The sequence below is a fragment of the Oenanthe melanoleuca genome, chromosome 4A (genome assembly GCF_029582105.1).
Source record: "Oenanthe melanoleuca isolate GR-GAL-2019-014 chromosome 4A, OMel1.0, whole genome shotgun sequence".
Taxonomy (NCBI): Eukaryota; Metazoa; Chordata; class Aves; order Passeriformes; family Muscicapidae; genus Oenanthe; species Oenanthe melanoleuca.
This window is the reverse complement of record NC_079338.1, coordinates 3,783,656-3,794,147: the sequence shown is the minus strand read 5'-3', so window position 1 is coordinate 3,794,147 and position 10,492 is coordinate 3,783,656. Positions and strand designations below refer to the sequence as shown.

General features: G+C 50.5%; 1 protein-coding gene and 5 non-coding genes across 6 annotated transcripts; all 6 read right to left on the bottom strand.

Annotated features, from left to right (window-relative positions):
- Window positions 1-224: 224 nt before the first annotated feature.
- On the bottom strand, window positions 225-10,453 carry DKC1 (dyskerin pseudouridine synthase 1). Its single transcript, XM_056491066.1, has 15 exons — window positions 10,370-10,453; window positions 10,116-10,177; window positions 9,807-9,893; window positions 9,207-9,298; window positions 8,492-8,676; window positions 7,947-8,011; window positions 7,262-7,388; window positions 6,775-6,905; window positions 5,652-5,795; window positions 5,106-5,226; window positions 4,265-4,383; window positions 3,161-3,264; window positions 2,669-2,735; window positions 1,912-2,064; window positions 225-1,528 (listed from the first exon to the last, which is right to left on the bottom strand). Exons 1-15 carry the CDS (start codon window positions 10,383-10,385, stop codon window positions 1,460-1,462), a joined length of 1,542 nt encoding a protein of 513 aa, XP_056347041.1. The 5' UTR covers window positions 10,386-10,453; the 3' UTR covers window positions 225-1,459.
- LOC130253346 (small nucleolar RNA SNORD83) lies at window positions 3,899-3,974 on the bottom strand. The gene has a single exon (XR_008840546.1). It is a non-coding gene; the product is annotated as a small nucleolar RNA SNORD83 (small nucleolar RNA).
- Window positions 4,624-4,869, bottom strand: LOC130253342 (small nucleolar RNA SNORD17). The gene has a single exon (XR_008840543.1). It is a non-coding gene; the product is annotated as a small nucleolar RNA SNORD17 (small nucleolar RNA).
- On the bottom strand, window positions 6,477-6,611 carry LOC130253349 (small nucleolar RNA SNORA36 family). Its single transcript, XR_008840549.1, has one exon. It is a non-coding gene; the product is annotated as a small nucleolar RNA SNORA36 family (small nucleolar RNA).
- LOC130253341 (small nucleolar RNA SNORD83) lies at window positions 6,991-7,066 on the bottom strand. The gene has a single exon (XR_008840542.1). It is a non-coding gene; the product is annotated as a small nucleolar RNA SNORD83 (small nucleolar RNA).
- Window positions 7,600-7,845, bottom strand: LOC130253343 (small nucleolar RNA SNORD17). The gene has a single exon (XR_008840544.1). It is a non-coding gene; the product is annotated as a small nucleolar RNA SNORD17 (small nucleolar RNA).
- Window positions 10,454-10,492: the final 39 nt, after the last annotated feature.

The window sequence follows — 10,492 nt, the reverse complement described above, 5'->3', positions numbered from 1 at the left end:
GCCATGGCTATTGTTTTACCTCTCAGGCTGGGCACTGACAAAGAAAGGACAAAGGCCCTTCTAGTGATGGTGCTTATCAACATGAACAGCTCTCTGCCCCAGCAGCTTCTTCAGATGAGCAGAGGCTGGGCCTGTGGTAAAATCTGCTCCCCTGCCCCATGAATGCCACTGACCTTTCGGGAGGAGCCAGAGGAGCAAGAAAATCACCTGTTCAAAACCAGAAATTTTATTTTTTTTTTTGTAAAAAAGTGTAAATAAAAATGGACCTTTTTTTTTTTTTTTTTCCTGCTCAGGCTGTAAGACCCACCAACTGCTGTCCCCACTGCCTGCATCTCCAACACTGGAGGGGGAGCATAGACTAAAGCAATGCACGACAATTAACAGAATCTCTGCAGGGAATGAAACTCAGAACAAAACAGCTTGGGGTCCTTTCTCATAAAAGGGAGCTAAATCCTGGCTCAGCACTACCCCTTGACAAGAGAAACCTTCTGCCCCCCCAGCAAGTCATTCCAGATAGGTTAGCAACAATTAATCTGAAACCGTTCAAGCCCACACCCAATGCCCCCTGGCAGAGCTGCCTCTGACCAAGCTTTTCCTCAGGAGGACTCCAGCAGCATGAAGAACACGTTGGTCAGTCACCTTCTGGTCGCTTCTGCCCTTCAAAGCACACTGGGCATCAGAACCAGGCAAGGCAACCAAAAGCTTTGCAGTCCAACAAAAGGGTAGAGAAGAGCAAAGAGCCAGCAAAAGGGACATACTGCCCAGGTGACTGAGGCAACTGGGCTTGGGAATCAGCACACAATGAACAAGCACGTCCTTGTGCTATAAACAAAAAGGAGGAATTAAATTTTCTAATCCTTTCTTGATAAAGGTAAAAAAAGGAGTGGAAAAAATAATCTGGGTGAACTATTTGTTCTCATTTAACTGAACAAAGCCAAGCATATGGCCAGGTTAAAACAAAACACAGTCCTTCAGAAATAACTGATCTGACTGTCCCCATAGAAACACATTCACATGGGCTGTGACAAAGCCACTCTTCCAGGCAGCAACACATTCTTTAACTGTCAGGTAAAAGCTTCAGCCTTGGGAGAAAAGGAATAAAGAGGCAGTACATGAGGGGGGAGAAAGATTATGCCACCTTCTCTAGGTGAAAACAGAGACCAAGGAAGAGCCAGAAGCTACAGCTTCCCTGAAGATACCACTTCTGTTGGCATCATAGTGCTCAGCTTAGAGATCAATCCTGTGCAGGGACAGTGAGGCACCCTGCTCCTCTGGCAACCCTTAAAACAGGATGAAGAGGGGCACCTGAGCAGGGCAAACACCCACTCACTCATATAAACAGCAGAAAAGAACTTGGAACTTGCTGGCTCCTCTGCCACGCAGCCAGTCCTCTTCTCAAGGCCTAAAACTCCTCCCTCCTGACTGATGAGGTTTGCCTGCTTTGGACAGACCCAGCTGCTTAGTCCGAGCTCTCTTCTACCACCTCCTTTTGTTTCTTCTTCTTCTTCTTGCTGCTGGTCTCACTGGTCTGTGGAGAGATTGGAAAGGTCAGGAAGCCATCAAAAAGGAATTCCCCACTGCCCATTTCAGGAGGAACAGCTCCACCCCAGGAGCAATGAGGCTCCCCAGGGCGTACTCCAGCACCATCCTCCCACGGGGACCCACGACAGGGCATCAGAGCACAGAGATGGCCTGGCAGGAACCCACCAACTGTCCTGGGCCCCTTCCCTATCTCCCACCACCAGTTCAGTTTAAAATGCACCTCTAATACCTCCTCCTCTGCTATGGAAAAAGCCTGCCACTCTGTGGACATGCACTGCAGGTTGCTGATGAATTAATCCTGAAGGTAATTAGGGACAGAGCAATCTCTACCATGCTTGGACCATACCATAGCAATACCCAATTACATACCCTTTCTATTTGTTCTCCTCCACTCTCAGCTGCCTCTCTGGCCTTCTTCTCTTTCTTCTTCTTTTTCTTTTCCTTTTTGCTCAGCTCCTCTGGTGGTGGGGTGGACGGTGGGGTCACAGCTTCCTCATTTTCACTCTCTGAGTCTCGTTTTCTCTGTTGGGGGAACATATTGTCAGACACACCAACACCAACAGAACTCAGTCAAGGGGAAGACTGATTACCTGATTCAATACAACTTCATTTAACAAAAGGGTGACTTGCAGACTCTCCAACATACACTGTCTAGGATTTGCTTTTGCCCAAATTGCCCCCTGTACTTTTCAGTTTCCTGTATCCCAAGTATTAGTTTAAAACATTGCTGCACCTTTCTAAGGGCATGCAAAAGCCCTGAGTTAGGGAATTTTAGGTGCAACTCTTGTATGGACACTCCTATGGACAGCTCTCCATAGTCTCCAAAAAGGTTGTCTGGCACAACAAATCTTTGTTGTGGCTCCATACATTTCTTGTGCTGCGTTGAAGAATATGCCCAGAGCCAGCAGCTTGGTGTTTGAGCTGCAAATTGTGTCGTGGGTTGTGGGCAATTGCTGGAGCCCCAGCCAAAGAACTGAATGGGCATTGATCTTGTGCCTAACAAAGGCCATGGAAGACCCTGGACTAAAAATTATCATTGCACCAAAATGCAGGTGGCAAGGCATGTGCAAATAATGGGAATAACAGGGGCATAAAGTAGGAGTCAGAGAGAACTGGCAATACTCACTTTTGCAGCCCTGTCTACCTCTGAAACAGCTTGATGATCAGCAGCTGCTTCTTTCCTGGAAGCATCCCTGAAAGAAAAGATCCCAAGGTTGCACAGGACAGTTGTTGGTTGCCTCATGGTGCTCTGGACTGGTACAAATTCCTGTCCCCCACCAAGGGCTCTGTAACCCACCCCAGGAGCTGGGTGGAGAAGTTGGTGTGGGGGAGACCTGCAGCCTGCACCAGGGCCAGCTGGGCTGGGCAACAGCACAGCCTCCCCCATTTAATTTAGCAGACTGACTCCCTCTAAAACCACAACAGGCTAAAAAGGGATAACTGTCTGCTCAGGCCCTTCTTCCTACACTGCCCAAGAGCAACACACTCCAAGAAGTGCAACTGCATCCCAGGTTCCAGACAGCACTGGACCAAGCCTAACATGATCCATGCACAAATAGCAGCATCAGGCCCAGCCCTTGCTGCACAGTGCTCCCTTCTGACCACATCCAGTACCCACCTGTAATCCACATATTCCTTCCTCCAGGACTCTGGTGTGCTCTCATTGGGCTTTCCATGCTTGTCCAGCAGACCTTTCTGGATCATCATCTTCTTCTGACTGGCCTGAAAGCAGCATGCAACAAGTCAAACTGCAGCTACAGGTAAGAAAAATCCTCCCTCAAGGAAGAGGAGAGAATCCAGCAACAAGCCAAGCCAGCAACTACAGCATTACCTATTTACCACTATTCCAAGGATCTTGAAACAAATGAGACAAAATATCCCCTGCACAGAAGAGCCTATATCTCAGACAAGAGGCACCTTTAAATAATGGCTAAGTTGATGTGGAGTCACAGCAACAGTAATACAACTGCACATCATGGAGTCTGGATCTTTGACTGGGTTTTTCCAGCTTAATGACCTGCAGCATTTGAGCCAGACCACTTGTTTGTGAGGTTTTGAAAGGGGCTCCAAAATGTTTGCACTGTCCTGTATTACCCCACCTGTGCCACAGATGTGGAGGCAGCCCCAAAGCTTTCACCTGACCCAAAGCAATGGGATGAGCCACTGCAACTTGACACAGAGTTTTGAGTTCAATCTACATCAGGCCAGCCTGGCTGCAGTTGAGCTACCACATGCCTGAGGTGGGAGAGGAACCCAACACTGGGTGTTCCCACTGCTCCTCTCCTTCAGCCACAGTTCAGTGTCTCACAGACAGTGTGCATTTAAGCAGTGTTAAGCTTCTACCCAGCACCTCCAGAACCATCAGCATGGGGTGATGGATGAAGGTCATCTTTGCACAGAGTGCTAATGCCATCCACTTCACATCATTTGGCTCTTTACCAGAGGAGGGCTGGTGCTGTACAGATCTGAGGAGCCCAGGCCTTAACACCAGCAGTGGCTCCCAGGCTCTTTTGGGAGGGAAAGCCTCAATCCCACCAGCACTGGGCTGCCACAGCTGTGGCATTGGGAATTGCCACCATTGTAGCTCTAGGAGACCACAGCAGAATTACAGCAAGGCCCTGAAGAAGACACAGCTCTGCTCAGGGTCCCAGAGTCCCACATCCCAATAGCTAGACTCCCACCACTGCCCTGGGACTGACCCCATGCCCACAGCAGCACTCACCTTGGGACCCAGCCCCCATTTCCTGGGATATGTGTCTCTCTCCATGATCACTCTCTTGATCTTTGCCACGATGCCATGGTCACATGTAGAAATGACTGCTGTGGTCATCAAGGCAATGGCTACAGAAGCAGGCATGGAGGTCAGTAACTCCTGAGGAGCAGAACTGTGACAGCCTGTTCTGCCTCTGTCAGCACAAAGATGACCAACACCCCCCAACAGTGTGACCCCAAGGAACCACTGAATATCACACAGCTTCTCTGAACACCCTGCTTAGAACTGGGCACCCTTTCAAGTCAAGCTGGCAGTTGTTGCAGTGCCTTTGCACTGATCTAGCAGATGTGATGTGCCTGTGGCAGCATGTGATCAGACACCATCCCTCGTCCCAGTGAGGATGGAGCCCCCAAAGAGGGGCTCCAACCCTGCCAGCACTGCTCCCCTCCTGCAGGCAGCCAGCCACACATCACAGCAGCCCCCAGTAGGACACTGGGACACTGCAGCATGTCTGGAGGCTGCACAGCACCCAGACCCTAGAACAGGAGCTGGGGTGCTGCAGGAGGGCAGCTCCACTGCACTCAGAGAATGGATAAACTGTGTCATCACCTCACACACAGCACACCTGAGCATCACACAGCTGCTGAAACCCTCACATCTTGCCCAGGACTGATGCAGCCACTGCTTCTTAACATCCTGCTCAAAAACAGCTGCCTTGGGCCCACATTCCCCATCAGGAAGCACTAATTAAACCTTCTGCACATGGGAACTAATTTGTGGTTCCCTTACTGTCACACAGTCTGTTATTTCTGCAGTTAGCTGGACACAAGGAGAAGGAGGCATTTCCTACCTAGGCAGATGGCTTCTCCTTTTGTGGTGATGACAACAATCTCCTGATTAAGCTCAATCCCATCCTCATACCGCAGGACACCAGGCAGCATGATCTTGGCTCCATAGCAAATGGCATTAACCTGAAAATGTAGGCAATGGGAGGGCTTAGAAGCTATTACAAGAATTGAAACACCAAGTGTCTCTAAGTTTTAGGTTCCCACTGCCATTACCATCCCAGCAATATAATCTCTAAATAACTATTTGATTTTGTCCACTACATTAAACTTGGGAGCTTTGAAAGGAGAAAACAAAGCACCTATCACAGCAAACAATGGGTGAGGCAGATCTCTCATAACCACCAGCATCCTCCTCAAGCGAGGAGAGCAGATCCTCTGTCATTTAATTCATGGCTCCTGCATGTTAGTGGTGCTCTGGCACTCCCGTGGGAGGTTCTACATAAGTCACCATCACTGGACATCACATAGCTCCTGATCCTGTGCATTCTATCAGCAGCACAAGTCAAGAGGACACTTTAAAGTTCCCCTGGCACTGCCTCAGAACTCACAGCACTGTCTTTCATGACGAGCCTCTTGTGTGAAGTGAGCAGCTTCTCCAGGGGCAGGATGACCCTTCGCAGGTAGCTGTCATCCTTGTTGTTGTCGTACTGCCACTGGGCATCCAGCACATCGTGCATGGTCACCATGTTGTCCTGCAAAGACAAAACCCTTCTAAACTCTCCCACCAGCCACCAACTTGAAACATGCACAAGAGAACAGCTGAAGTTCAACAGCAAATAATGTTTGAAAAAGGGAGTAAAACCAGATGCCCACCACAAGTATGAAAACACAACTTAAAAGAGGAAAGAATACTTTCCATCAGCAGCTTGAGGTCAGCCTGTCTTAAGCTACCAGACTTTGACCTTCCTAATCTCAGACAGCATTTGGATCTACAGTCTAAGGTCTGCCCACATGAATCTTTTAAATATGACCTAACTGAAATTCCTGGGGCTCCTAGACAAAGGTTAGTGACCAGAAATCTAAATTAACCAGCTCTTTAATCTGTGACCTGGAATAAATTCTGAGGCAGCTGTGAGCACCCAACAACTGGAATTCAGAAATGCCTGGTGATCACAGCTGTGCTAAGAGCACAGAAGCATAGATGGGTGGGGAAGCACTTGCACTTTGACACTGCTGCTTTCCAAAAGAAAAGAAATTAGTTCTGGAGTTTGGACCAGCAGCATAATCTGTCTATGACCAGAGTGAAAAGACTGTACAAGTGTCCAAGATCACACAAGACTGCATCTCCCAGGCTCATTCCAATGAACCACATTCCCTGAGCTGTGCTGACTCCAAGCAGTCACTTCACACTCCTGAACTCATGAGACACTGGGGTCTGTAGGCTGAGAAATGCAGGTGACATAAAACAAACTTTCAGCCACCAAAGTGCACTTCCCAGTCACTCACTGTCCCAAAGTTTAATTACCAGAACAGGAACAACATCCTGAACTGAACTCAACACTTTGGTTACAGAACATCTACAGCAAGAGCTGTCACTCTTTGGGGGCTATTCATAAAACTCCTCCTCGAGCCTAAACCTCCTCCTAACACTGTAAAATGCACAGTCCCAAGGAACTCTTGCAATTCTGACAATTTCCAAGGAGCTGGCTACAGCTGGAGGTGCCACTGTACCGTCTCTCCCAGGATGCCTGAGCGGACTCTGCGCAGCTCTTGCATCTGGCCCCCCACGCCCAGCAGCAAGCCCAGGTGGACACACAGGGTTCGGATGTATGTGCCTGCTTCACAGCTCACCCAGAAGATACCTGAAAGGCATGACAGGATAGAGAGTTTTTAAGCAGAACATAAGCCACATCCTTCAAGAGAAGCTGTATGCCCAGCCCTTCCCAGAGCCATCAGCATGGGGTGATAGATGAAGGTCATCTTTGCCCTGAGAGCTAATGCCATCTAATTGACATCATTTGGCTCTTCTGTGAAGGGTGCAGCAGTACAAAAAGAGATGGGATTAGCTTCCCAGCACACCAAAGCAATGCATGAAGCAGTTACTTCTAGACAATGGCAGGACTTAGGTCTTAAGGCATCTGCCAAAAGCAGCCCATTTCACAGAACATTTTATCAATTGTCAGTTTTATAGGAAGAAGGCAGGAAAGCCCTGTTTTACCTAATCTCTTCTCAGGATCATACTCCACCAGCTTGCTCTCGTAGATGGTTCTGACTCTCAGTTGTCGTTTGACAGCAGCAATGAGGGGTGGCCGCTGGAACAGGGCACCTGTCAGGGTTTCTATGGCCTGAGGGAAGAAGGAGAAGCAAGACTTTACACCTGAGCCCTAATGCAGGAGGACCTTTGAGTCTACAGCAATTGTGTCCGCTTCCAAAAATGAGAAACCACAAGGTTTATCCTGATTTGGTGATGCCATATTTAATAAAGCAAATCCAAGCCAGAAATCTGGTCAAGATGCCAGTGAGCACAGCCAGGACTTTTCCATTAGATGGCAGCATGTGATCAGACACCATCCCTCGTCCCAGTGAGGATGGAGCCCCCAAAAAGGGGCTCCAACCCTGCCAGCACTGCTCCCCTCCTGCAGGCAGCCAGCCACACATCACAGCAGCCCCCAGTAGGACACTGGGACACTGCAGCATGTCTGGAGGCTGCACAGCACACAGACCCTAGAACAGGAGCTGGGGTGCTGCAGGAGGGCAGCTCCACTGCACTCAGAGAATGGATAAACTGTGTCATCACCTCACACACAGCACACCTAAGCTCCATTCCTGGACCCTCATCTCCCACCAGTGGCCAGCACTCTGCATGCCAGATGCCAGCATGGCTAAGAGCATGTGAGACTTACCCTGGCCAGCTGAGCCTCACTTTCAATGGCATTGTGCAGCCGAACAATTCCCACATACTCTTTGCCTGAAAGAATGACAAGAGCAGTCAGGAGTGGCCGCTTGCATTTCATGTTGGACCTCGAGATCCACCCTGCCTCTCAGCCACACATCCCCAGAAGCCTGGAAGCTTACAGTCTCTTCTAGGAAATGGGCATGGTTTATTAGAGAGCTGGCGATTCTTCCAGGGAAATAAATCTAAGCTACATTTATTTGTTCTCTGAACTGGAAGAGGCTGAGGTTGTAAGTTCAACTTACATGGTAAATAAAAGCATGTCAGAGATGATTTCACTGACTTATAACAGGTCAAGGACCGGAGAAGCAATGAAAAAACCACCTGAGACAACATGCATGCGTCCTCAGTAGCTTGGAATAACATGCAACCCTTAAAGGGCAAGACACTGAAGACTAAGATTGGCCTTTTCAAGTTTTAGAAATCTCCATTTTTGTCTCCAAAAGCACTTCACACATCCCCAGTCACTGCAAACACCCTGAGCACCAAACAGACCTGCTCCCTGCTGAGACTTGACCAGCCGTGTCGCCCTCTCGATGCACACGATGAGGCAGCCGGTCACCTTGGGATCCAGGGTGCCGCTGTGCCCCGTCTTCTCCACCCGCAGGATGCGCCGGATCCACGCAACCACCTCGTGGGAGGATGGATTGGAGGGCTTGTCGAGGTTAATAAAGCCAGATCTACAGTGCAAAATGGCAGGGAATGGGAGCTGAGCATCAGGGCACACACAGCAACAGAGCAGTAACTTTGAAATGCTGTCCTGGCTGCAAAGAAATGTATTTCTATCCAGCCAGATAAGCAATGAGCCTCCCAGCAGCTCTCAGTGAGCCCACACTGACCTGCTTCATGCACAACAGGTGAGATAATCCATGGTCAAGGACTTCTCCCCTGCCTTATCACTACTCTGCACTTTAAAAATCCCCCAAATTCTACAAACTCCAAGCAGTTTCAAAGCCCAGCAGGCAAGGAACTTTTTCAAAAACGGCAAAGAATTCCTTAGGTGGTCTGCATGTTCATCCACAGATCTGCTACAACCTCAGAATAAAGAAAACTTCACAGGGAGAGATCAGTGGGTCCTATTTACACATGTTTACTGATTATGGCAATACACTGAGTGAAGAAAAAAGGTACAAGGGGAATCCAGACAAAATATTTTGAAGGTATTAACTGTGAAAGAAAAATAAATCACTCTGGCCTGTATTGCACTCACCTAACATAGTCAGAAATCTCTCTCTTCAGGGGATTAGCACCGGAAGGAAGAGGTGTGTAGTGTGCTGTCCTCACATTTAACTTGTCAAAGTTCTAAAAAATCCAAGAACAAGTTACAAGTCTTTTTAAGCTCCCTTGATTTCAGTGTTGCAGTACATCTCCACAGTAACACCAGGTCAGATTTGTACGTTTAAGTGATAGAGCCAATTCCAAAATGAAAATGATCCAACAATTAAGCCAAAATAATATTTTACGAAAATTGAGAAAAATAGAAATCATGGACTGAAGGAGATGGGAAAGCAGCATTGACAATACAGGATAAACCGAACATTCCCCAGAAACTCAGCAGATGCAACCCGAAAGTCTACACACACCACAGGCCATGGTGAGACCCGAATTAAAAACTCAAGAAATACGGCGGGATCTTTCCAAGGCACGGAAAACTCCCAAAGCTGAATGGATACTGCAGGAGAGACTTTGTAACATGGTTTCTGCCGGCAGAGCACCACGTGCGCCGCTCGCTGCAGCGCGGTCACACCTCCCGAGGACAAAAGGAGCGGGAACACGGACGGGCCACGCGGCTGAGCAGAACCCGCCCTACCTTCAGCAGCAAGGGCCACTGCGACGTGTCCAGCTGGGCCACCCGGGACTCGGGCTTGATGAGGAAATCCTCGGTGTGCTGAATGTCCTGGGGGGTGAAGTGAAGCAGGATCAGAGCAGGAAGCGGGCGGGCCGCGCTCCCGCCGTTCCCTCCACGTGGCCGCGGCGGCCGCGCTCCGCCGGGACGGAGCGGGCAGAGCCCGGCCCAGCCCTCCCTCCCCACGGTCCCCGCAACGCGGCCCCGCGGATGGGGCTGCGGGAGCCCCCCTGTACCCCGAGCACGGCCCGATCAACCCCCCAGCGCACTCACCGCTACATCATCATCGCCGAGCGCCCGCTTCTCCTTCTTCCGCCGCTTCTTCGCGCTGGAACCTGCGGGAGCGACACGCGGGGAGTGAGCGCGGGGAGCGCGCGGGGCCGGGAGGGGAGAGGGGCAAAGGCCCGAGGGAGGGGTAAACCTGCCCGCAGAGCCTTGCCCGAGCGGCGCCGCGCCCGCCCCGAGCCCGCCCCGTGCCCTCCCCGCCGGGGCTCCCCGCGCCCCCGCCGGTCCCCACCGCTGCGCACCGTCCCCGTCCGCCATGGCCGCGCCGCGTGCTGTCCCCGCCGCTGGAGCGCCCCGTCCCGCCGGGCCCCGCGCGCGCGCGTCACCGGCCCCGCCCCCCGCGTCACAGGCACAGGTCCCGCCCC

Coding starts and splice junctions, on each gene's coding strand:
- DKC1 (XM_056491066.1), bottom strand. Junction 8,677..9,206: donor GAGATTTCTGACTATGTTAG/GTGAGTGCAATA, acceptor TTTGCACTGTAG/ATCTGGCTTTATTAACCTCG. Junction 6,906..7,261: donor TGATCCTGAGAAGAGATTAG/GTAAAACAGGGC, acceptor CATGCCTTTCAG/GTATCTTCTGGGTGAGCTGT.